Source organism: Melanotaenia boesemani, chromosome 6 (assembly GCF_017639745.1).
Source record: "Melanotaenia boesemani isolate fMelBoe1 chromosome 6, fMelBoe1.pri, whole genome shotgun sequence".
Taxonomy (NCBI): domain Eukaryota; kingdom Metazoa; phylum Chordata; class Actinopteri; order Atheriniformes; family Melanotaeniidae; genus Melanotaenia; species Melanotaenia boesemani.
Window position 1 is genome coordinate 16399548 of NC_055687.1, and position 26510 is coordinate 16426057.

At 37.2% G+C, this 26510-nt stretch overlaps 3 protein-coding genes across 3 annotated transcripts; 2 read left to right on the forward strand and 1 right to left on the reverse strand.

Annotated features, from left to right (window-relative positions):
- rbp5 (retinol binding protein 1a, cellular) lies at positions 1–2410 on the forward strand. The gene is made up of 4 exons (XM_041987412.1): positions 1–475; positions 821–1005; positions 1382–1483; positions 2107–2410. Exons 1-4 carry the CDS (start codon positions 400–402, stop codon positions 2158–2160), a joined length of 417 nt encoding a protein of 138 aa, XP_041843346.1. The 5' UTR covers positions 1–399; the 3' UTR covers positions 2161–2410.
- Positions 2411–2550: 140 nt separating this feature from the next.
- Positions 2551–13702, reverse strand: LOC121641332 (tumor necrosis factor receptor superfamily member 5). Its single transcript, XM_041987411.1, has 8 exons — positions 13303–13702; positions 13043–13168; positions 12424–12570; positions 12222–12315; positions 10789–10838; positions 10098–10208; positions 5809–5937; positions 2551–4580 (listed from the first exon to the last, which is right to left on the reverse strand). The coding sequence occupies exons 1-8, from the start codon at positions 13349–13351 to the stop codon at positions 4363–4365; spliced, it is 924 nt and encodes a 307-aa protein (XP_041843345.1). The 5' UTR covers positions 13352–13702; the 3' UTR covers positions 2551–4362.
- Positions 13703–14003: 301 nt separating this feature from the next.
- c1s.2 (complement component 1, s subcomponent .2) lies at positions 14004–22051 on the forward strand. The gene is made up of 11 exons (XM_041987410.1): positions 14004–14141; positions 15183–15381; positions 15492–15672; positions 17110–17235; positions 17456–17649; positions 19843–19993; positions 20084–20199; positions 20292–20373; positions 20478–20612; positions 20709–20783; positions 20875–22051. Exons 1-11 carry the CDS (start codon positions 14128–14130, stop codon positions 21678–21680), a joined length of 2079 nt encoding a protein of 692 aa, XP_041843344.1. The 5' UTR covers positions 14004–14127; the 3' UTR covers positions 21681–22051.
- Positions 22052–26510: the final 4459 nt, after the last annotated feature.

Here is a 26510-nt window from a genome sequence, read left to right on the forward strand (position 1 = left end):
ATCAGAGGATAATAAAAAGAATGAACCTCCCCCTGCAGAAAAACTGAGGTTCCACAGACAAATCCGTGTCTGCCTGCTTCAGCGTATCACAGCAGACTGGAAACTGTTGCGCACATCGAGTGAAAGCCCGCATGTTTGAGAGGAGCCGCAGACTTCAACCACGGATCCTCCTGCAAGAGAACCTAATCTCCAGCCCCGTGCAACTAACCAAACCGGAGGCAACAGCTCGATTTTTTCGCGCAGAGCCGCCAAATAGAAGCATTGTCCAAAAAAAAAAAAAAAAAAAAAAAAAAGTTACACCACAGGAATCGAAACCGACCAGACTCTGCAGGAAAAACAATAAGTTAAAGCAGAGATTTTTTTACACTTAATTTGGAGTTTTCGAAGGAAGAAAAGAAAATGTCTAAACCAAATTACTCCGGCACATATCATTTGGTGGACATCGAAAATATGGACGCCTACCTCGCAGCTTTAGGTACGAGTGTTTTTATGCTTAACGCCTTTCAGATCTCTGATGCTTAGAATTGTAAAACACTTTATGTGTGTGTGTGTGTGTGTGTCAACTTTACTTTGTTGCTGTGAGACGAGCTGTTAAAGTAGCCTAAGACTGATTTGATGATGTGGACCATCTTCATTTGCAGCAGCGCATTAGTGTGATGAAATTACCACCTTGTCCTTTTTATGACCCCAGACTCCCACAATCACAGTGTGCATTAACACTGGTTGCACTGAATGGAACTGACAAACCCTCTCTAGAATGATGATATCTAGTTTATTCCCCATCTTATGTGAAAATTCTCTCTTGTCTTTCATCTGTCAGATATTAATTTTGCTTTGAGGAAGATTGTGTGTCTGCTGAAGCCCACCAAAGAGATCACCCATGACCCGGACACAGGAGCCATGAAAATCCGCACTCTCACTACCTTCAAGAACTTCAACATGGATTTTACAATCGGGAAAGAATTCACTGAAGATCTGGGACCAGTGGATGGTCGTACCTGTCAGGTGTTTGTTTCTCTGAACATGCGCTCTTATTTGTTTGGATATTTACATAAAATTATTTTACTTCTTAAACAAGTTTGCTTTATACATTAAAATTCTGAATGTAGTCGACCCACCTGCTGGTGTGATTGTGTCGTAACCACAGTCAAACCATCAGACTACTACAAGTAATTTGAGAGGAGCAGAAAGTAATAAAATAGAAACACTGCCACTGAGATATTTGTGCATGACCAGAATAAGAAACACTATCTTCCTTTGTCCAATACAGAAAAGAATGAAAAAGAGACCCACAAAGCCCCTTGTTCCCGTGCGGTTTAACCTATAAGCTACTTTGCATACTAATTGCTCGCACTAACACATCATGTCTTTGCTCATTCAGACGACAGTGAGCTGGGAAGGAGACAAGCTAGTGTGTGTGCAGCGTGGAGAGAAAGAGGGAAGGGGCTGGACTCACTGGCTGGAGGGTGACAAGCTGCATTTGGTGAGTGTGCATGGCGGAAAGACGGGGGACGAAGAGGTCAAAGCAGAGGCGGGTGGGAGTCGGAACAAGGAAAATTTAAGCTTAGAAGGAAAATGATGCTGAAATTGATATGCTAAATGAGAGAGGCTATGCAAATATGGGAGAAACTTTAGAGCTTTTGGAACCTTCAAACAATCAGCATTGTTCCACTAATACCTTTGTTGCACTACACACAGAACAATGTGTTGTTGATGCTAAACTTGGGAGAGAATTGTGAAAGAAATGCCAGTAAGGATCAAGGATTAAAATGGTAGATTTTAAATGTTACACAAAGCCGGAGAAGGGAACAGTGCAAGAGAGATGAAGAGAGAGTGAGGGGGAGCTGGAGAAGGAAGGGGGAAGGTACTTAAAGATATGTGGATGGTGAAAGGAAAAAACACAGATTATGAGGTCAAAGGATGAGGGGAAGGAAAAAGAGATGTGCGGTGGGGGGTTGTTTTGGATACAGTACCAAGTTTGTGTTGCCTATCACTCATTTAGTTCTTCTTTGATGTGCCAAACTGTTTAATTGATTCTCATTATTCATTTACACCCTTCCCCCCTCCCCGCCTGTTTCTTCTTTCTTTTCCATTGCCTCTCTGCAGGAGATGAGAGTTCAGGGCATCGTTGCCAAGCAGGTCTTCAAGAAGGCTGACTGAAGTGGCTGCAGACATGCAGTAGTGAATAACCTCATTTAAAAAGTAGTCTCTACAGGAACTGAATCATGTTTGAAACATTTTTATTAGAAACAACAATAGTTTTAAAGATCAAAACATAACTGAAAACTGTATATGTTCATTATGGTGGTGAAAACAGAGAGAGGAGAGCAGCAGAGCAAAAATGACTGTAAACATTCTCAACTTGTTTCCTCATATCGTTACAATGTTATAAACAAATTGTATACCATCATTAACTGCTTCTGCATCTTGTGTACATGACATGCTACATATAAAATAACCTGTGTGTGTGTGTGTGTGGTATTGTTATGTCACATTTGTAAAATTTACAGGTTTATTAATACTAAAATTGAGAGGTCAAAATAAGCAAAATTTTGCTTGGGGGGGGGGGGGGTGACTGGGGCAAGGCTAAAAAACAATGAAAGGTTTTGCACTGTTAGCAAGACGTGGACAATGATGAATTAATAACAAATATTTCATCTACCCCCCCCCCAAAAAAAAAGAATTAGAAAATATGATGATGGGTAAATCTTTCCCTAGGTCTGACCAGGTAATTGTTAAATAATGGCACTGGTCAATGGTGGGTACGGAAGCGAAACCACGGTGTATGTCTCAAAATACTTGTATCTTACAGTATGAAGCCAAACAAGTTATAACACCACTTGAAAACATCTTGTCCTGATCACAAAGAAAAGCCTGTTGATTACTTTAGAAATAAACTACTCAACTTCCATATATAGAAGTATATAGAAGAGTTCTACTAAAGCAGAATCCGTCTCATTGAAAGCTCAACCTGAAAGGGGGGCCCTGCAGAAAAAGTTTGGGAAACACTGGCTTATAATGATGTAGATACAGAATTCACAACATAAGAACATTAGAAGTTTACCTAAACATCTTAAAAAATAAATAAATCTGTTTCTTCCAAAGGAATTTTGAACTTAGCATAAACTACAAAAAAACAAACAAACAAACAAAAAGAAAAAAACGTTATTTGAAAATTACTTTTACTCTACATCAGTGGTTCACAACCTGTTTTCCTTGGGGACCCCCTTCATGCAAATACTTAAAAATACATGAACCCTCTGCCCCACCCTGTGCTGAAACCATGCTTGGTTACATGCTTTCAAAAGTGAGATTCTCCCCATAAATAATGTATTCTGGCTTAGTCCTGTCCTTTGAAAAAGTCAAAGTTAAATTAACAACATATAGCCTTACTTTTTTTTCCCCTAAAACAGCCAGTGTGTGAACATTAATCACTCTGAATGTTCAAATCCTCAGGGACCCCCTGTGTGCTTTGGGGGACCTCCTTGGGGGATCCCAGACCCCAGATTGGGAACCACTGCTCTACAATATAGAAAACTGTACAAAGAAAACACATCAGCACCTTTTCTGGGCCTCACCTAATTTAGGATAGACTGAGGTAAAAGGGGAAACTGATAAGTCAATCAATTTGACATTCTTATAGGGAATCATGGATGCTGTGTGCTCTGGGTTAAAGAGCAGAGGGATCTTCCAGGTTGTCAGCAGCACATACCTCAGCAGCCACATCCGTGTGCAGAGACAAATTAGGATGTCATGTTCAGTTAGAGAAAAAAATAGATACCAAATTATTAAGTCTCTCATGTTAGAAGTGACTGATGTTAATGATCAGAATATTAGCTTCTTGTGAGGGTGCGTCTGAGGGTTCGATTATGGGATTAATCAATATAAAGATAATGAAAGAGCATGTCACACAGCAAAAGTGTGATTAACTAATGAGTTTTTAAAAGAAACCTCCATGACACAGATATACAATAAATATAGCAGTCAACAGTTTGGACATACTATCTATTAAATTTAAAGGAAAACTGTGTACAAACTTTTGACTGGTGGTGTATAAGATGCACAAAGCAGCGTTTTTGCTATTATTGGCATTTCTTTATGTCATGATCTTAGAATGGATGCACCACTCAGTTGGAGATACAGACCACAGACTAAGCTAATTTTACTCATGCAGCTCCTTTAAAACTAATTTATATAAAAATTATTTCTCATCTTAGGAGCAAAAGCTGTTAGCTTAGAAATACTTGACAGAAATCCAACAATTCTTGAACTGAAGTTTGCAGTAGAATCCTGCAGGTGGCAGTAAATCCTATAATTAGATTCATTTAAAAAAAAAAACAACAACAACAAAAAGCTGTATTTTCATGCCATGGATGACACCTGGTCTATTCCAGGTGATTCTGCTCCACACCACTCATCCTCCTGTGGCTCCGAATGCAGCCTGAAAAAGTTGCCTTTGCTGTATCCTCCGCTTCCATTGATGTGATTAGAGTCAACAAATGAAAAGGAAACCTTCATTGGTGTTATGGGGACACTGCTGTCAAAGCTGTCTTTTATGCTGCAGACTTCTGTAGGGTTGTCTGAGTAAGATAAGACAGAAGCCATATTAGTGACTTTACTGGAAAGAAAACATGCTCATAACATTATGACTGATGTCACTCATACAGCAGTTGGTTTCACTGAAATAAATGCATTTAATATTAACATAGACCACCAGAGTTTATGTATGAGACAAGAATTTGTCATTCAAACTACATATAAAAGAAGCATCTGGTACCTGTGACCAGGCTTCTTGCTTCTTCTTGATTACGGTGACTTGCTTTATACGGGGTCCTCAAATGAATATCTGCAGTCTTTAAAATGTGTCACTGCTTTGAGGTTCACAATAACTTGCAGTTTTCTAACAACTATGATCTAGATGTCAAAAATGGGTTGCCATCCTTGAAGGTACTCAGGGAAACACATTGGCTGACTTTGCTCTACAAAGTTCTTAAACTGGTTCCTTCATATTTGGGAATCTATTATAATCTATTCATTCATTTTTGTAATTTGACAGTCCCTCATGCGTGCATCAAGCTTGGGAAAAGAGCATTCAGTTTTGCTGCCTCAGCAGCATAGAGTACACTGAAATCACCTGGAGCTGTCTGAACTGGTTTTACTCGAAGCCTTTTACTTCATCTAACATTACAAACAACATGGCCTTAGCCAGCTTGTGTTTCTAACCTGTTTAATCTTGTTTGTTAGTTGTTGATGTTTATTCAGTAGACAGAAATTCAGTTTTGATGTTTGTTGTTTTTATGCTGAAGTATGTTGGCCAGGTTTCCCTTGTGAAAGAAATCCTGACCTCACTGGGTTTTAATGGGTTAAATAATAGTTAAATAAAATGAAAAGCTAAGTAAAATGTGTAATATCCACACATATGTTATTAAATGTAAACATACAAAGCCTTAATATAAATACTTCACTGTTACACTTTCCTGCAGTATGGGGTTAAACTGAAAGCCAAATGTTGTAAACAGTTTCTTTTCACAACACAAATTTAATTGATTTGCTTTGACCTTTGTGTTAAGGTAATCTGAAACTATCCTGATAGGGTTTAGGCCTGGAGACTGCGAGCCACCATCCTTTGAAGCTTATAATCAATTATTTTCCGCTGATGTTTTGGATCATTATCTTGCTGTTTGATGAACCTTGGACCAACCAGTCTCACTTCAGCTGTTACTCACCTTTTCCCTCTTTTTCTTATTGCAATTATGCTTCAGTACTGTAGAAACACTGAACAAAGAAAGTGTTTATGGAATTAATTACCTGGATTGAAAAGGGGTAATTTGCAGTCTTCAATAGCGCAGGTCTCTTGGCAGTGAGAAGACAGATCCGGTGGAGTGACGGCTGGTGTTAGAGGAATCTTCACCAGAGTGACAGGAACCCTGAAATTCTCTGTCCACAGAGAACATAACACATTACCAACTCAGCTGATTCAACCTCATACCCAGAAACATGTCTTTGATAAGAATTATATAGTTAGGTTAAGTCCAATGCACCAGACTAACAAAACTACTAATATATAATCATAGAACAAACTGCTTCAAATGGCCTATAGGTGGCACTGTCCTCTCAATAGTCAGCTTGTGCGACAGTGACATGATGTCAGTTCACTTCACATTTGTGTCATCTTGAAAGTAAAAATGAGAAGTTACAAAGTCTCACCTAGTCGGATTATTTTATGATGTTTTTTCAGTTAAATTACCCGATAAAAACTTAAATAACTCCCATATTTGATGTACTTCACATTCTGCTACATTTAGTTACCAGACGTTACCGGATTTTTCATGAATTTGTCTTTCGTCAAAGCTTGAATGTTAGTGGCTTTATGTCAATACAGAAAATACAGTTTGGGAGATGCAATCCTTTTAGGACATTGCATGAAATTCAAGGGTTAAACCTTTTTGTTCTGATATGCAGGAAATAAAGTGCTTGACTCAGATTTCAGGATGGGTTGTGTATCTTTGGTGAAGTGGCTCAGTTGGATTGAAAACTAAACAGTCCTTTTATTGTTGCTAAATTAACTAAATGAAGAGATGTCACTAAGTAGGATTTGATTTGACAAAAGAACCATATTAGAGATATGAAGTGATAATGAGCTGTTAGTTCTCCCCCCATGACCCTCGAACGTGAGACCTGGGGGTTTTTTTAGTTTCTCCAAAGAGCTTTGTTCTGAATGTTTCTGGGAACTGCAGCTCTAGCTTTCTGTTACTGACGCTAACCAGGGGGTTCATATCTTGTGGTGTACCATCTGAGATTACAGTCATGAAGTCTTCTCCTGACTGCCAATGAAAAATCGTGTTCGCCTACATCCTGTGGGGGTTCTTTATACTTGCTTTGCAAGCTTGTCTTCACGATGCAAATGATTTTATGTTGATCTGCAAGACTGGTGCTTCTTAATCTACTAGAATATACTCTATTTTTAGCTTTTTTTAAAGAATGGAACTCACCCATAATTTGTGATTTTAGGAACTAATGTAACATTTACTGTAGTAAAAAAAAAAAAAGCACAAACATCTACGTTGAACCTTTAGGTTTGGTGAATACAATTATTAATACATGGGTCATTCATGGTTCTAATGTAACTGGTAAAGACTATTGTTTAAAACATAGACTTGTTTCTTTAGGGTCGTAACCACTATTTTTTGCTGAAGCACATACCCTAAAAATGTTCTTTAGCTATTAAATTTTGCATGTCTGACTAAAGTAATTATTTCTCACGTAATCACTTCAAAGATCAAAGGTTGTGTAACTGAGATGAGCCATAGTTTCTAAGAAAAATAGTCTCCTTAAAAGGAAGCTGTAGAGTTAAGAGATAACTCATAAGTGATCCTTCATTTGTACATCATCTTTTCAGTTTCAAACACTATCTGACTGTTGAACTGATAGATATTTGTAAAAAGTGTGAGGTTTCCTTTATTAGACAGGTTGTGGTAATTTAGTTCTAAGAATTCCTAAATATGGTTTCTCATATGAGAAGTATATGATATTTCATATATGTTAATCTATTTATGTCTGCAAGGTAATAACAATACACTGTATGTTTCATAAACTGTATTTCTTAGATTGCTAAATGGTCTATTTCAGTATTGGAATACACTAATAAAACCCTGAAACTTACAGAGATGAGGGCTGGATTAACAAACCTAATCCTCCTATTTATTATGTCAGTTTTCAAATCTTTATGCAGCACCTAATGGACAAGTTGTTAGATTTTGTTCTGAGGCAACCTCCTCGATGTCCTGCTGCTTTCTTGAAGTGTCCTGTGTCATATTTTAAACCAAATGACGATGAATAAGGGAATACACAGAAAGTGTTTGCAAAAAGGTGATTCAAATCGAACAACAGATCTCCTCCAGGGGGGAAAAAATCCAGATTATATAAACATCTGAATATTAATATATAAATGAAAATGTATTTATTCTTATTGCATGTGCATCACATGATTCCAAGTTTCTTGTTGACATGAGTGTAAGCTGGATACCAAACCATGATTGGTAGAAAACAGGAAACATCATCATAGTCTTCACCTCATCCACATCTTAAACCTTGTGCCTTCTTCAAATATACCGCCTTCTAAACATCTTCATGGCATAAAATGTACATTCACCAAAACTAAACAAACAAACAAACCAAACCAAAAACCCTCCTATTAAATCATCATACATCATGCTTCTTTTCATAAATCCCATAAACAACTTCAGACTTGCTCAAAATTGTCAAACAAATAGTTTTTAGGATTTTAAGCCTTTAAATGCCAGTTTAATTATTTGAATTATTAATTCAAAAGACATTTAATAAAAAGTAGGGTGATGGGTTATTACTGGTGATTAGTCTTAGATATGTCAAAGACTTGAAACAAGAAGTATTTGATTACATTAGCATATTTTATGTAGCATCAGATCCTCCCCCTTTACACCTTTTCCTGTTTGTTTCCATTGCAGGCAGATAAATGGAATTCTTGTGTTTTCACCAGTGATATAATGAATCCATGTGAGGGGTGTGAAAATATTTAAGATATTTAGGTGTTGATTAGATGTTGATATTGGAATGATCAAATATCCAGAGCTCCCTTTCCCTACTATTTATTAAAGTGATTTTTCTTTTCAAACAATTAAAGTGGCATTCAAAAGGTTAAAATCCTGAAAATTATTAAATGTTTGGTAGATTTGAGCAAAGTCTGAAGGTGTTAAAGTGATTTATTGAAATAAAAAATAAAATCGGATGTGGAATGACTTTTTAACAGCTTTTTTGTGTGTAGATTTTTCCCTGAAAGCATCCAGAAGATGCATTATCAATCCATAGAGTATAAAAACATATGAGAGAATAGAAACAATTGATTAAAAAAAAAAGACCAAAAAGAATAGTTTTTGCTAAAATTCACACCACAATGCTCACCAAATAAAAATAATGTTGATACAAAGGCTCAAAAATGCCCAAAAGGAAGACAATAAGAAATTCTGATGATACTAAAACATCCAGGTCAAGCCACAATAAATAAAAGGTAAATTAGAGCAGAGGTTTTAAAAAGAAGAGCAAAGAAAAGAAATTAAATACCTCTGTTTAAGTGCTCATATCATCAAAGAAAAACCTTAACTCAAATAAAACAAACTTCGTTTCAACTAAAACAAAGAAATGCATAATTAAAGACTAGTTCAAGTAGCAAAGCTCTAATGTGGTAACCACAAGCAGAAATCCTTGCAATAAAAATGTAAAAACTTCAGCATGAAAAAACTCAGGTTTCCAAAATTTCTTTTGAAATAACTGAAAATATCCACTTTCATATTATGTTAAACTATGTGGAAAGTACAGACACGCTGTGAGAAGAACATTAAAGGTGTATTTTCTCTTTCTTGTGAATTGACACCAGATCATCAAACAACTCTGACATCTGGCACTTGTGATTTTAAAATCGGTTTAGCACTCATTCTCACTGACAACCAACCACTGATTATATATTAAAGTCAGCTCCAGTATTGGCATATTGTTTCTATGGAAAATAATCAAACGGCAGATGAAATACAGACTCAGCCAAAACAGTACATGGTGATACTGTGCCATGTACGTAGGACAAGTTTCTCAGTATGAGTAATCTGCCTGCGAACAGTGCGTCACATAACATTAAATAACTGTGTCAGACTGAAAGTGAACAGGATGTGGCGTCCCAACGCAAGTTTGTCATCGTGATAGAAGCTTGTCTACCATTACATTTAGCAGCTCCTTTTTTAACCTGTCTGGCTTTGATAACTACTTCTGTTACTTTTACTTTTGCATAAATGAGACCACTCATGTTAATTAGGAACAAAGTTTTTCAGTGTTAATAGGAACTTAACCAAAGATGTTTGGTGTTAACACTGTACAAGGAAACAGTGGGAGGATCTGTATGAAAAAGATAAGCATCGACCTTCAACTCTATGTGTTCAAAGCAAATGGGTCTTGTGGCTAATGACATGAGTCGTTACTACCATTGAGGTGCATTTTTTTTAACAGCATAAGAGCAAAAGCTTAAAAAAACAACACTGAACACACCCACACAAGTGACGTGTTGTACACACCTGTTCTGTGTGATTTGCGTCTTGCTCTCCATAAGATGAAAACAACAGTAACGATGAGAATGGTCATCACAAGTCCAGACCACAAACCTGCAGGTAGTATCCAGGAGCAACCTGAGACAGCAAGAGAGAAACAGGGGCAACCTGCTTACATCTTCCTTAGTTACGCAACTTCTGGGAAATATAAAGTGTGCCTGATTTACTGAATATGAATCTAGTTTTATTATCAATAGTGTTGTCATAGATATGATCAAAATGCTGTGATGAAGATTTTTCACATAGTGTAGTAATTGGTAAACCGTTCACAGGAAACTTAACACATAGCAGACATTTTCTTTGTACACCTTTGAGTAGTATAGGCATTTAACAAGTGGTGTTTAACACACTGCAGTGGAATAAAACTCAATGTAAAGCATTCCATGGTTCGATCTGCTACTGTAGATTTTATCTTTAATATGTAAAGAATTTAACATTTTTCCTGTATAGCTAAAGACCAGAGGCTTAGACTGCAAATAGTGTTTTATTCCTATGAAATGACTTCCCATGTGCTTTACTCCCTCTTTCCCCCTTGATACTGGGACAACAGGAACGCTGTTTAAAGCAAAAAGATTTCTTTTATATTTTTATTTTAAATAAAATATATTGTCTATACAGTGTCTGATGTGGTAGCTTGAAGCTGAAATGGAAAACTTACTAGATTTGTAGGTTCCACAGGTTGTTGTATTTCCCTCCCTTTCCTCACATCTGAAAACAACAAGTACAGTCAGATTAAAAAAACAAATATCTAAAATAAAATCAATCTATCCATCCATCCATCCATCCATCCATCCATCCATCCATCCATCCATCCATCTATTTACTTATTTAATTGTTTTTCTTTATTTTTCATTATTGTCTAATACTGAAAACACTATTATTATTACTATATTATTTCAGGAACCACTCAACTAAGTAAACAGAGACAACAGTCTATCATTATTTTAAGACATGAAGGTCAGTCAATCTGGGAAATTTCAAGAACTTTAAAAATATTCTCAAGTGCTGTCGCAAAGGGCATCAAACGCTATGATGAAACTGGCTCTCAGGAGGACTGCCCCAGGAAAGGAAGACCAAGAGTTACCTCTGCTTCAGAGGATAATTTAATTACAGTTACCAGACTCTGAAACCACAAACTAATAATATCTCAGATTAGAGCAGGAAACGCCGCCTCTCCTGTACCCTAGATTGAACATCCTGGGTTATCAGAGACCATTGCTAAAGAGAAAGTGAAAGCCAGGAAAGTCTGGTTGGCTGCTGGGGAAGAGCAACTGACGGTGGGAAAAGACTGCTCTCGGTGCAGGAGGCTGGTCACCTTCCTCACTAGTGGCTTGGAAACCTTGCACTATCCATGACCATCAAGCAACACAAGAGAAAACAGCCTGAGGGCCCTCCAAAAGGTGAGATGGAAGATGAGCCCATTAGGACAGATCAAAGGGTAATTAAAACAACAAACAAGGACACAAGGACACCTGGAATTGTACATGTGTTTAGGAAAAGGTAACGTCAAACAGTAGGCTGAACATCATTCAAGATAGGATGAGGTGCAGAAAGCAGATAGACCTGCTCAAGAATTGGATCAGACAATAAGGTCCAGAAGCCAGGAGAGAAATCACAGCGCTGCAAGAACCAGTAGAGAAATATGGAGGAGGAGGTGTGATGGTATGGGAGGACTTCGCTGGTAGCACTATTAGTAATTTAATTAAAAATCCAAGGCACATTCAAACAGCATGGATACCACAGCATTTTGCATTGACATACCATCTTGTCTATTTTGCGTTTAGTGGGACCATCAAAGTTATCTGAACAAGAAAGACAGTGACGTAGTGTATACAGTTGTCTGACAAGCCTCAGACAACTCTTACTACATTATTCCATTATTGTGCATGAAATATGAAATATAGGTACAGTAGGTGTGATGTGGGATGCTGAATGTTTCAAGTTTGTAGACCAAGGATATGTAATGAAACCAATAGTCATTTCTCTTGTCAATAGGTGACAATCCACTCACTCTTTACCAGCATACGTACAGTACATGATCCTACTGCTTTATTAATGGTAATCTGAGTAATAAAAGGAAAGCAGTCTTGCCTGTTATATGCGATGCAGGGTGAGCTGTAATCTGTGACGTTGTTGTAGGTTCCCTCTTCACACTTTGCGCAGACTGTGTCAGTTGTTCGAGTGGCTACAAGTAGGAATGAAATATAGTTTTTTTTTTCTGTGTGTATGATAAGATATGAATTCCTGCACAAAAGCAGCATTATTAACTTTGAATTTTACATTTGAACCTTACCTTTAACCTTGACTCCTTCCCCTGGAGGACATTTTGTCAGTGGCTGGCAGTGGTCACACACATCATTGCTACAGAAGAAACCAGTCTCACACTCACAAACTGTGTCCTTCGAAGTTGTACAGTTACTTACTGTATGCACTCTGTGTGCTATAAAAGTAAAAAAAAAAAGTATTGTGTTAGTGCTTTTTTATTTTGAATTTTAGAAAATGTGCTTAAGTGAATCTGTGCATGAGGGTGGGCGGTTTTACAGCTGAAACAGAACTTCCCTTCATACTAAATGACACGCTTAACAGTTTCCCCATTTATTCTCAAGCTGTAAAACATTTCAAAGTGTCCTCACTTGGAGATATTAACTTTTGCTGTTGCATGGGAACAGAAGCAAACTTTGAACAGTGCATTTATAAAAATAAACTAAGTTTGCTGGATTTTAAAGCTGGTTAAAATGGTAAAAAGAAAGATTTTAAAGAAGAAGATTTGTACTAGCATTAACATGGAGAGCAACTTCATGCTCATTATATCTGCTGTTACTTTACAAAAGGGCAGAAGCAGGCAAAGAGGAAGGAAGAGTGTTTCTGTACTGTATGTGCATGCATACAGTACAGCATATATTTAAACTTACAGGGTATACAGACATTGCAGGACAAACACTTTTCCAGGGTGTTTTTTGAGTCTGTGTAGGTCCCAGGTTTACAGTCAATACATTTTGTCTGCTGTGTAGAATTACATTTATGTTGTGCATACTTTCCTGATGAGAAAAAGGGGAAAAAAAGCTGATTTGTACAAAAGTAGTTGATGCAAATGGCAATGTTGAGTAATCCAGCACATTGGAAAAGTTAAACAAAGAGAGAAAGTGGATAAAACTTTAAGATTTTGACCAACCTGCAGGACAGTATTCACAGCCATCCTCATTTTTCTCAACGCATGTCATATTTGTCACTGGTAGCTAATTTAATTAGATTCCTCCACTTGTGTGTAAAAGGTTCAGCCTTCCGTCTTCTAATGTAGTCTTCAACCAACGTACTTTTAACCTCAAGATTAAAGCTGAACTGAAAGGGTACGGTTTTTTCTGACGCTTGCTCACTCGATGCTCACGCTCTTGTCTCCACTCTCCCTCTGATGTCAGATCTCTTTTACCTACTTGTCATGTAATTTCTAATCCTACACAATGGAAACCCCCATTAACCCTCATCTGCTGTTTTGCTCGTCGTCTCTCTGACCGTGTGTCTCTGCCTATTTCCTTCCTGTCCTGGCTCTCTCACTGTGAGGTAAGCTGTGCATGTGTTTCCGTAACCAAAAGGCTGAGTGTGGCACTGTAACTGTTCAAAGCAAAGCAGCGTCATGACATATTTCCTTTCTCTATAACACCCCTTCCTTTTGCTCCATCTCTATTGTTTTCAATCAACCTTTGTCCAGGCAGTGCGGGAAAGGTGCTGAGCTAACTGCATCTATTATGTAGACTCTGAGAATTGTTTCTTTCAGTTGGTCTTCCTGTTACCCCATTTGCTCACAGTAACTCCCTTATTACTGCAAGCATACCAAAAAAAACAGTCTACAAATAGCTTTATAAATGCTTACGGGTGCAAAATATAAGTGAGAGAGGAAGAGGGGAAGCAAGAGGAAGGTGAAAATGAAAAATAAATCAACACGAAAAGGGGAAGAAGACTTGCTGAGAGTATATTTGAGGAGAGATTTGATCGGATAACGATGTTACGATTCAGGTGGGACTGGGTTTTTGGATTTCATTATATAACTATAATGTATTGATTCTCAGGAGATGGGTAGAGTCTTTAAGATGCTATTTTTTCTTGGCTGTGATTTTGTATCTTATGACTTCTCTTTTATATAAGATTGTACAGCCCTCCCCCCCCCCCAAAAAAAATGTTAAATAATAATTAAGTTGTTTAATTTTGAGTTCGTCCTCCTTTGACAGCAGCTTCAATAATTTGTGGAATAGTTGTAGAGGTTTTGGACAGTGGCTTTGTTTCTTATCTATTACAGGAAATGTTTGACTATGTCAAAATCTGATCATGGCTCAGGCCAAATTATGTGTTTGACATAGCTGCTGTGCTCTTTGTGCTAGTTTTAATCTATTTTATTTGTCTGGATAAGTGCATTCTTAATCTGAAAGAAAGGAATACCAATAGAAAACAAATGATTACCCAAAATTGATGAACAGCTCTTCTGTGCAGTGCTGCTACAGGAAGGCAATTCATGGTATAGTTGCTCAAACCAACACAGAGCTGCTTCGGTGCTTCACAGTTGAGGTCAGATAAGCATCAAAGGCTTCTTTAGCGTCCTCCGTTGTTCTCGATTTATTGAGCTGTTGACAAGCTACTTGGGTTCATATGAGGCAAGACGTTTATTTAGCTCTGCTGTCATGTTAGTAGCAGTAGTTCTGTGCTTTTTTGATACATTAAGTATCAATACTTTGTGCTCTCTCTGCAAGTAATGCTTTCTAGAGATAACTTTCCCTTGTTTTTTTTGTATGCCTGCAGGATGTATGGCACAGTTCCCCTGGAAATGTTGTTACCCAGGGCCCAGCCATTTGCCTTCCAGTAGTTTACCCATTTTGACATACAGTAATCCACAGATCTGTTAAAGAAGAAATATCCTGGTATATGACATATTTCAGTGCAAATAGGGTTTGATGTGTATCTCTTTATTTTTTATGCCTAACACCAGTTTGTCACATAAGAAAAAGAAGAATAAAAACAAAACAAAACATTTTTACCTCTATTTAATATTTTCCCTCCTCCCAGTCTCTTGCTTCTGCAGCTCTCCTGCTCGGCCCACTCACTGTTACTGGGATGGGTTGAGTCTCCAGGGTATCCCAGTGGCTATCCACCTCATTCTAGTCTAAACTGGAGTAGGTGTGCTCCCAAGGGTCAAACCCTCTCCATCAGGCTCATCCACCTGGATATGGAAGAAAGCCAAGACTGTGAAAATGATGGAATAAAGGTCTGGCCTTAATATAAACTGTAAAACTTTTACTTAAAAAGTCAAGGTTACTAACTGATCTGTTGTAAAATTCATTACCACAACTTCTTCTGTCTCATGTTCATGCTCAGGTCTTCTCAAATGAAAACATCATTTCCGTTCTGTGTGGCCAAAGGAAATATGAGGAGCTTCAGACTACAGTAAATCCTTTTCTCTTCTCCTCTCCGGGTGGCTGCCTCAGGCTTCTGTTCCACTCTGACTACTCCAACATCAAGAGACACACTGGGTTCAAAGGGTTTTATACCATCCAAGGTGAGAAGTTGAAGAGAAAATATATAAAAGCCTGACCAGCGTATGTCCAAACAAATTCCTCTGTATTCTTTTTACCCATTTTATTGCTACACAATAAATTTTTGTCTAAATATTTTGAAACAAAAGTGAATTGCTCCTGAAGTATATATGGAAACATCTCATAATTTCTGTAAAATAGTACAAAAATTAATAATTTGAAAATAGGCCAAACATATAATTCATGTGCAAAAATGCTGTGTAGACTTTGCTAAAATGACTCATCTAAGTAGTGCCAAGCAGCAGCAAATTATTATTATTATTTCCCTTTTTCCAAATAAGAAACACATCAGAAATAATCTTAGAGAAGCAATTCTTGTTGCCGGTCAGTATGGGAAGGAACTGAGTCCATTATTCTACACTGAAAAAGATTATTCACCAGCTGCAAATATTTTAGGACTTCAATCTTCTCACAACTGGGCATCAACCAGCAAATTCATCCGAAGGGCCAAGTATGCAATGAGAAAAATCACAAAATACCCACATGCTACATCTCAGACTCTACCGGCCTCAGTTAACATTTTGAATTTTAAAGTTCACAGTACAATCAAAAAAAGAGACAGAGCAAGATTGTCTTGTTTGGATTGGTTGCCAAGAGATGGCCTCTTCACTCTCTCAAAAAAACATGTCAGCACAGCTCAGTCTTGCAAAATTGCATGTGAACAAACCACAAGAGTTTTAAACCAATGTTCTTCCCACAGATGAGACTAAAGTAGAGGTATTTGGTTATAATGCACAGTGCCATTAGTGAAAACTAAACAACATATGAACACAGACACCTTAAACCAACTGTCAAGCACAGTGGTGGAGGGGTGATAATTTGGAATTGTTTTCCAGCTGTCATACCTGGGCACCAGAGTCATTGACTCTGTACACTAAAGTACTCTAAAGTTAAAAATAAGGTCAGCAGCTAAGGCTTGTCTGAAAATGAGTCATGGAACAGAACAATGACCACAATCATAGTAGCAAATCTACTACAGAATGGTTAAAAAAAATAATAAAAAAGAAAATAATAAACATTTTGCAATGGTCTGACTAAAGTTCAACTCTCAACTTGCTGTAGTGGCAGATATGTGCATGAACAAATGACAGAAACCCTAATGAAATAAAGTGACATTGAATAGATCAAAATAAATGTGAGACTTCAATGATACAGTATAATGATATGTAAGACATTACATGTGAAATGGTGTGTATTTTCTGTATGTCAATTTGAGAACAAACCAGGTATATTTGTTTATTTGTTTATTTAATCACCAAGAGCCAAAGCACACTAGCAGGCAAAAGTGTTTTTTTTTTCTAAATAGTGTGTTTTTAAAATGAAGAAGTTTTGATTGAAAGACAGTTATAAACTTTGCCCAACTTTTGCACATCTAACCTTTAATTATTTTCCTCCGTTAGACTTTGATGAGTGTAAAGACGATCCTAACACCCAATGCTCCCACTTCTGTAACAACTTCATCGGAGGATACCGTTGCTCCTGTCGCCATGGTTACCACCTTGCTGAGGACAAACAGACTTGCACGGGTAAAAAAAATGATCTCTTACCAGTTGGCAGTGCAAAGAACAACAAGGTGCTGTCAGAAATCCAGGAAGAAAAAAGAACACTGAAACTTGAAGTGAAAATGGGAGAAAAAAGGAAGAAGAAGTGGTTAATCAAGAGGAGAGGGGACTAATGCTGCAATACTTAGTATCATGTTGACTTAACTTTTATTATTTTTTTATATATCTTTTATATAAAACACAGTGAGCTGTACAGAGGATCTTTCGGGGTTGACCAGAGGTGAAATATCCAGTACCTCCTGGCCTGGTGCCTACGCAGAGAATTCCAACTGTCAGTACACCCTGTCCGTGCAGGAGGACCTCCAGCTGGAGCTGCACTTCTCTGAGGTTTTTGATGTGGAACAGAGCTCTGATGGCCAATGCATAGATACACTGACGGTAGGAGTGCGGTCACACTACTCAGATACATCATAAAAGCACATTTTTTCTAAAGCTTCTATCTTTTCATGGGGGGGGGGGGGGGGGGGGGGGGAGCAAAGAGGAAGTTCAGACCGAAGTGTTGAAATGTTGGATTTACCAATAAGTGAGCATCTCATGTTAACTTGAGACCTATAGTAAGTATATTAATTGTTGTATTTTTTATGCAAATCTACTGAAGAAACGTCTAATGTCAAAAATTAAACATAATCTTTAAAGTAATAGAAATTTATTCTTGACAAAAAATGCAAATGTCAGTACAAACTTTTGACAATAATTAAAGGTTTATTAGATGTTTATTATTAACTGACAGTTTTTCTTCATTCATGCGGATTCTGTAGAGAACCTAAAACCTGCTTCTTCTTCTTGATAGCTTTTTATGGCTTTGGGATTGTTCTCAAGTTTCATGTTTTTTTCCAGGTTCCTCTAAATCATGTTTTTTATAAATTAGCAAGTTTACTTTTCTACAGGATTTTCCTACATTTAGCTTAATTCGTAGCTGAGATGTAGAGTTTTTTAATCCCCAAAGTTGCAACACACCTATTTCTTTTTTGTTTTTCATACTGTGACACTCGTCATAGTTTCTGAAGCAAGAAACTCGCCCACATATTTGTCATGTTCCATGCTAAGGAAGAGGCCAAATGCAGAACTAAACAGCCAAAAGACAGTCAAGTATTGGAGCTAAAAACTTTATTTCAAACTAAAAACCTGCCAAGACAGAAAAAGAATAGACTCAAACCTAGAGGGAAACTGAAATGAAGTAAAAACATAAGGCTGTCATAGAGAAGTTAATGGAAGGATCTGGTGAAGAACAATGAAAACCAAGGAGCATAAAACTGGATGGGGTGGAGTGGATGCAGGTGAATAATGTCTCCAGAAACAGTTGGTAACATGGTGAGGGAGACAAGACAAAAACAAATGAAAATATCTAGGGATAACGACTGGCCACAAAGAAAAACACTCTAAAACTAAAATAACCAGAGGCTCGACAGTATACACCAGAAATGAGGCTCAACAAAGTAAAACAAGAATTTAAACACACTAACTAAATGTATAATGGGAGGTGGACAAAAGCAAAATCCACAGACCCACAAACTGACTTGTCCTAAATGTTTAGTGGTGTCATACTAACCTTGGTGAATATTTAATTCAAGTGTAGTCCAAATGATGATGAGCAAACTGGAAATAATTTCTTTGCCTTCATCATTTCTCAGAAATGTGGCCTCAGAAGCTTTTGGAAATGTAGGAAAAAGATGTATTTATTCTTAACATTTAGATTTATATAGTGAGTAACTGGAGTGTGAACAGTGCCTTGACATTCTGATCACTAGCTTGCTGCTTCTCCATCACTACTCATCTCAATTCATCTTAACTGGGTTAAATTTCCTGATATATATGTGGTCACCTTTCTGAATCATTGTCTTTTCAAAACAAATGCACAATATATGCAACAATATATATATGGACCAATACTGTATATATATTGTTGCAGGATGTTGGGTTGCTGTGCTAGTCCAGGTGCTGCCTTGATTTCTGAATATCATCACCATCAATGACCCCTACACCATCATACCTCTGCCACCATGCTTGACAGTGGGAACCAAAAATGCAGATACCATCAGTTTACCCTTCCTGCATCTCCCAAAGTAATGACAACTAAATTAGTAGAAATCAGGTGAAAGTCCAGATTTAAAACAATTCTCTTCTTACTGGCATTCCTGAGGACTGTGCCTAATTGTAAAAGGTTGCATTAACTCAATTTCCTGTGAACTGTAGATATTAACTTGTGGTCAGGAGTTTACTTCTGTTTTCTTTTAAACTGGTAGCTTGAATAGACTTATTCTCTGCAACTTCATGAAGGTACAGTGCTATCAACAGTGTGTAAAGCTGTCATTAAGACTGAGTGGATTCCAGAAATTTAAATAAGAGAAAAGTTTTGCTTTGTTAACACTCTTCTGACTACATGTTTACATTTCTCTTAATTTTGTTTTGTTGTACACAGTAGAGAACTGTATAAATAAAGAACCACCCATGAAACATTGAAGCATCCAAACTTTTGACTTGTGCTGTATATCTCAATGATGTACAGCTCATCTAGATGTCTGAAAGCACACTGTTGTTGACGTTTCCTTGTTTTGTTGTTCTTTTTGACAGGTTGTAACTCACTCTGGGACCCTGGGGCCATTCTGTGGCCAAACCCCTCCTCCACCTCCACTTCTCACTCATTCACATCACATTCATATTCGTTTCACCTCAGATGGATTTGGCACCAACAAAGGTTTCAGTCTCCGCTTCAGGACCAGAGGTACTGCAGTGTCCTCCTCACACAACTGAAAAAGAGAATTAGTAGTTTGTTGGAAATTATCATAACTATTCTTCTCTATATTAACTGCAGACAAGGTCTGTGGCCCAGTGGTGACCTCACACTCCTCTGTGACTCCTCAGAATCCAGAATATAATCGTGGCCAAACAGTGACAGTAAACTGTGATGTTGGCTATGTTGTGAATACTGTGAGTGCACAAAAAAACAGAACCGTAGCTTTGCACTTGATGCAAATGTTAAGGCTCTGCTAAGTTAATTAAAATATCTTTTTGCTAAGTAGGAAGGTACCAAGGATCTATCATTACAGTATGAAACGACCTGCCAAAGTACAGGTGTGTGGACTCCCAGTTACCCCTGTGAACGTGAGTCCCACTGCTGCACATCCAGTTCTCATTTTATCTAAAACTTTTTTTTTCTTTGTATTTCTTGTGTTTAATGCACTCTGTGTTATGTTTTATATCTATAGCTTTGGATTGTGGTTTGCCTCTGATGAGAGAAGACAGCATCCTTCAGCTGGTGGACTCAGCAGGACAAAAAACTCAATATAACAACGCAATTCAGTTTGTCTGCAATTCAGAGTACTACTCTCTGAAAGGAGATGGTGATTAAAGCAACCTTACACTTATTTGCTCTCTGGTTTTAAATGAATGTGTTAGTTATAATTAATCTCATAAATGTGCTTTCTTTAATCTTTCAGACACATATACATGCAATGCCAGTGGTATATGGGTATCAGCGAGCGGCATGGCAGAGATACCAAAGTGCATTGAAGGTGGGATGCTAAATTATTTAAACTTTGTCATGTCTTTTTTTAAAACTCATTTTAGAAATCTAACTTAATTAATAATCTTTGTGTTTTTCAGTGTGTGGTACACCTTCAAATGAGATTTCACGTACAGGCAGAATTTTAGGAGGTGAAAAAGCAGAACTGGGAGAAATACCATGGCAACTTCTTATAAAATCTCCAAACAGAGGAGGAGCATCCCTTATTAATGACAGGTGGGCTGTCACAGCAGCTCATGTTGTGGATGGGATTGAGGAAACTTCCTTGGAACTCTTTGGTAGATTCGTGGCTTTAGCAGACACAAATAAACCAGATAGATTTGTCATCAATAGTCGCAAGATCATAGTACATCCCGGCTATAGAAAGGGTATTGCCAGCAATGCTCAGACTAATTTTGACAATGACATTGCTCTTGTAAGATTCTCCTCCAGAGTGAAACTTGGCCCAAACCTACTTCCCATTTGTCTGCCACAGGTAAACATGGATGTGTCGGTAAATGAGCTAGGCACGGTGTCAGGCATGGGGATGACAGACTTTAACAACCAGTTACGAATGATATCACTCTTCTTGAAATATGCACATATTACAGTATTATCCCAAGCTGAATGTAGGAACACACCAAACAAAACCATGACTTTTACTGATAACATGTTCTGTGCTGGAGCATCAGGGAAGGACAGCTGCAGTGGGGACAGTGGAGGTCCTTTTTTTACGCCTATGTTGTCTGCAGGTGCAGGGCCCTATTATCTGACAGGTATTGTGTCCTGGGGAGCCCCCTGCAAGGAGGAGTCCATAACTAGCCAAACTAACAAGGGTTATTACACCAAGGTGGCAAATTATGTAGAATGGATTAAAGACACAATTGAGAAAGAAGAACACGCTTAGAAAAAGATGAGGAAGAAAGCGCTTTGCTAATAAAAACATTTATTAACTCTGGCAGGAATTAATTCATATCTCTGTAATGACTATGCTCATGAAACTAAAACTCTTGTAATCAAATGTGCTAATAGTAATAACCAAATGATATTTTAACATTTCATGCATTTTGACTATACAGATCACTTTGTGTTAAAGGAAATTATTGCAAATCATGTGCAGGCAACAGACTGAACACTTAAATAAAATATGCATTTCCTCTTCTGTGTTTACTGAACAATTACAAACTATGTCCAGAATTATTGTAAAGTGACGTAAATACAGCAAGAATCAATATATTCAATACTGTAACAATATAATAATAAAGAGTTTCACTATTACATTTCACAGAAGTTTTACGATTTTGAAATGTTTTCCCCCAATTGATACTGTAGGCCTATATGTCAATTAAAAACAAACATAAGACCATAAAGATAATGATGAAAATTACTCTCAGTGTCTTCAGCTATGTGTTACAAACAGGCGTACTGTCATGGGAAGACATTAACTTCATAGACTCATGTTGTTAGCATTACAGAATCATTTTCAGAAAGCTGTTGTCTAAATGATTAAGCTTATAACTGTGAAAAAGAAGTCAAGAGAGCAGCAAAAAAGTTATTGTTACAACTACAAATATAGACAAAAATATTAAAGAATGTAACTGTTGCATTTTCAGCTCACACACACCCGAGCTGAAAATTCACCACAGACTCACCGTATAATAATGGATTGATTTATATAGCACGTTTCAAGGCACCCAAAGCACTTTATATTGTATTCATTATACATCCACTCCTCATTCATACCTGGTGATGGTAAGCTACATGTGCAGCCACAGCTGTCCTGGGGCAGACTGACAGAAACGGCCTCTCCGACCACCACTGAAATTTTCATACACATTCGGACACAAGCGATGCCGACAAGGAGGGTGATGTGTCTTGCCCATTGACAGCAACAGATGATTGTCGTTGTGTCCTTCTGACTATTGAATGACAAGTGGACTACCAACTGAGCACTTGTTTTGTAGTAAATAGTATGTCCTATCTATCTATCTATCTATCTATCTATCTATCTATCTATCTATCTATCTATCTATCTCATTGTCATCGTGATAGAAGCTTGTCTACCATTACATTTAGCAGCTCCTTTTTTAACCTGTCTGGCTTTGATAACTACTTCTGTTACTTTTACTTTTGCATAAATGAGACCACTCATGTTAAATTAGGAACAAAGTTTTTCAGTGTTAATAGGAACTTAACCAAAGATGTTTGGTGTTAACACTGTATGAGGAAACAGTGGGAGGATCTGTATGAAAAAGATAAGCATCGACCTTCAACTCTATGAGTTCAAAGCAAATGGGTCTTGTGGCTAATGACATGAGTCGTTACTCCCATTGAGGTGCATTTTTTTTTAACAGAATAAGAGCAAAAGTTTAAAAAAACAACACTGAACACACCCACACATGTGACGTGTTGTGCACACCCGTTCTGTGTGATTTGCGTCTTGCTCTCCATAAGATGAAAACAACAGTAAAGATGAGAATGGTCATCACAAGTCCAGACCACAAACCTGCAGGTAGTATCCAGGAGCAACCTGAGACAGCAAGAGAGAAACAGGGGCAACCTGCTTACATCTTCCTTAGTTACGCAACTTCTGGGAAATATAAAGTGTGCCTGATTTACTGAATATGAATCTAGTTTTATTATCAATAGTGTTGTCATAGATATGATCAAAATGCTGTGATGAAGATTTTTCACATAGTGTAGTAATTGGTAAACCATTCACAGGAAACTTAACACATAGCAGACATTTTCTTTGTACACCTTTGAGTAGTATAGGCATTTAACAAGTGGTGTTTAACACACTGCAGTGGAATAAAACTCAATGTAAAGCGTTCCATGGTTCGATCTGCTACTGTAGATTTTATCTTTAATATGTAAAGAATTTAACATTTTTCCTGCATAGCTAAAGACCAGAGGCTTAGACTGCAAATAGTGCTTTATTCCTATGAAATGACTTCCCATGTGCTTTACTCCCTCTTTCCCCCTTGATACTGGGACAACGGGAACGCTGTTTAAAGCAAAAAGATTTCTTTTATATTTTTATCTTAAAAAAAAATATATTGTCTATACAGTGTCTGATGTGGTAGCTTGAAGCTGAAATAGAAAACTTACTAGATTTGTAGGTTCCACAGGTTGTTGTACTTCCTGGAGTTTTCAACTCCCTTTCCTCACATCTGAAAACAACAAGTACAGTCAGATTAAAAAACAAATATCTAAAATAAAATCTATCTATCTATCTATCTATCTATCTATATATATATATATATAGTTACAGAACAAGTTACTACAAAACAGTAAATTATCAGTTTCTCTTTAAGTGTGAAATCACTGGGTCAATCGTTCATCGCACATAAACACAAAAACACTCAACAGAAACATCTACTGGTCAAGTTAATGTTATTGGTATTATTATTCTGTCATTCTGTCATTACCACTATTACTTGCTAATAAAAATAAATGACATTGAAAGTTATGTGTGAATTTGTGTGATACTCCTACTAAAACTTGTAATCTAGCTACCTCTCCACTACCTACCACCACAGTGGTGCATGATTTGAACAGTCTTAACAAGTCACTTACAGCCAGGCATCGAGGCTTTGGATGTAATCAGTGCCGTCACTCCCCTGAAATGATATATGCCTTGATATGTGCTTCATGGAAATACTTCCTGGGTTACTCAATACAGGCCCTAATGTCTCTGCACAGTGCATCCCATCTTTACTAAGTATACTTTTTAAAGGTTCCAAATGGGTAAAATGTTGAGCGAAGCAAACGTATACCACATTACAACAAAAAGCGCATTAATCCAGTCCAGTTTGACATATTCAGATTGCGACAAATAGTGTTCTAAAGTCTTTATTAAAAGACTTTGTGAAAAACAAATTCCCTGATCCCTGATATGCATCCCCCTCTAGTGGTAGAATGAAGATGGTAGCTCAATGAGCCACAAACTGAAAGGCTTATTTAAGAACGATATCAACATTTTTCTTATATTCTTAATAATGCATTAATTTCATGTTATTTTAGTTGTGTTGGCAACAATATCCTCACAATTATCTGTTTTATTGTTTTATCTGCAAATCAAAAGCATTTGGTTTTGCCAAGATAAAAAAAAGTTAATTCCATGAGGTGCTAAACACTGGAGACTACAGCCTTTCTGACTGTAAAGGTTGTTGATATGGTTCATACTGTGAAAAAATTTAATTTTAAATTGTGAATTGTAGACTTTTTCCAATCAACATATTGTTTACTGTAAGATGAAGCCTTTATTTCTGTTAAATATAATATGTATATGGTCATAATCTTCAGTTTGTGGACAGCCAACAGAACACGTCTTTGGCTTTCAGAGGATCATTGGAGGCAGTGAAGCTCCAGAACATACCATCAATTGGTTCTAAGAATGATAGGCTCCCTTGAGTATGCTGTCTTAATACAACATCAATATCAATATTCACCCTGAATACAACAATTATGATGGTTTCCATTTCAACAATGATATTGCCTCGATCAAATTGCGTGACCCGATCATGTCCAATGCATATGATGCCAGTTTGTCTCCCAGCAAAGGATGGCACATATAATGCAGACATGATGGGGTGAGGAAACAGTTGTGATATCTACTGTAACTTCTGGTTTACTATTTTTTTTTGTTTGTTTGTTTTTTAACCTTAATTTACTTTACACTGAAATGTTGTTGTTTGCTACATTTTCTCAGCTTGTAAATGTCTTCCAGCTTTTTGAGAGAAAACTAGATTTCCAAGAGCTCTCCTTGTGATGTGTTTTAGTCATTTTTTTTCAGGCAGGTGTCACGCTAACCAATAAACAGAAGTATGTGCACATTCCAGTGGTGGATTAGAGGACATGCATTAATTTGCTAAAGAAGGGAATAAAAAAATTACCAAACCTGACAAATAACATGTTTTGTGATGGAGTCCCTGAAGTGGTAAGTAATCCTGCCAAGGTAACAGTGCATCACCCTGACTGAAAATTGGTGATTCATGGCTACTGGGATTGTCAGCTGGGAAAGTAACAGTTACTGTATGGAACACAAAATGATGTGAATACAAAAGTAAAGATAAAACATTCACAATAAATTCTGAGGTAACTTTGCTAGATAGATAGATAGATAGATAGATAGATAGATAGATAGATAGATAGATAGATAGATAGATAGATAGATAGATAGATAGATAGATAGATAGATAGATAGATAGATTCCTTTATTGTCATTCAACATAACATCATAGATGCACTGAAGAACAAGATTACGATGCATTTTGGCCACAACAAACAGTTAAGATAAGCACTAAGAATAAAAACTAAAGAATAATAAAATATAGTAAATAAAACCATCAGCGAGGATGCAGTGTCAATATATATAAATACAAATATCTATGCAAGATAACAGAGGTAGATAGTTAAAATCTGAGGTTTTTCAGAGAGTTCAAAAGTCTGTTGGCAGTTGGGTAGAAGCTATCACGGAGCCTCACCGTTTTGCATGGCAGGCTGAGATATCTTCTTCCTGAGGGTAGGAGAGAGAACAGTCTATGAGAGGGGTGAGTGGGATCCCTGGTGATTCTTATTGCTCTCGACCAGTGATGGGAATAACAGAGTTAAAATAAACGCCGTTACTAACGCCGTTGCCTTTTTTAGTAACGAGTAATCTAATTAATTACTTTTTCTATCGTTACAACGCCGTTACCATTACCAAAATGCCGTTACTACAAGTTACTGAGTG

Bases quoted from the DNA above. Each gene is read 5' to 3' on its own strand.
- rbp5 (XM_041987412.1), top strand. From the start codon at position 400: ATGTCTAAACCAAATTACTCCGGCACATATCATTTGGTGGACATCGAA. The intron at 476-820 runs GTACGAGTGTTT...TTCATCTGTCAG, and splicing joins CGCCTACCTCGCAGCTTTAG to ATATTAATTTTGCTTTGAGG. The intron at 1,484-2,106 runs GTGAGTGTGCAT...GCCTCTCTGCAG, and splicing joins AGGGTGACAAGCTGCATTTG to GAGATGAGAGTTCAGGGCAT.
- LOC121641332 (XM_041987411.1), bottom strand. From the start codon at position 13,351: ATGACATGCGTTGAGAAAAATGAGGATGGCTGTGAATACTGTCCTGCA. The intron at 13,169-13,302 runs GTTGGTCAAAAT...TTTTCTCATCAG, and splicing joins CTGTGAATACTGTCCTGCAG to GAAAGTATGCACAACATAAA. The intron at 5,938-10,097 runs GTGTGTACAACA...CTCTGTGGACAG, and splicing joins ACGCAAATCACACAGAACAG to AGAATTTCAGGGTTCCTGTC.
- c1s.2 (XM_041987410.1), top strand. The intron at 15,382-15,491 runs GTCTGGCCTTAA...GTTCATGCTCAG, and splicing joins GTGAAAATGATGGAATAAAG to GTCTTCTCAAATGAAAACAT. The intron at 20,374-20,477 runs GTGAGTCCCACT...TTATATCTATAG, and splicing joins TCCCAGTTACCCCTGTGAAC to CTTTGGATTGTGGTTTGCCT.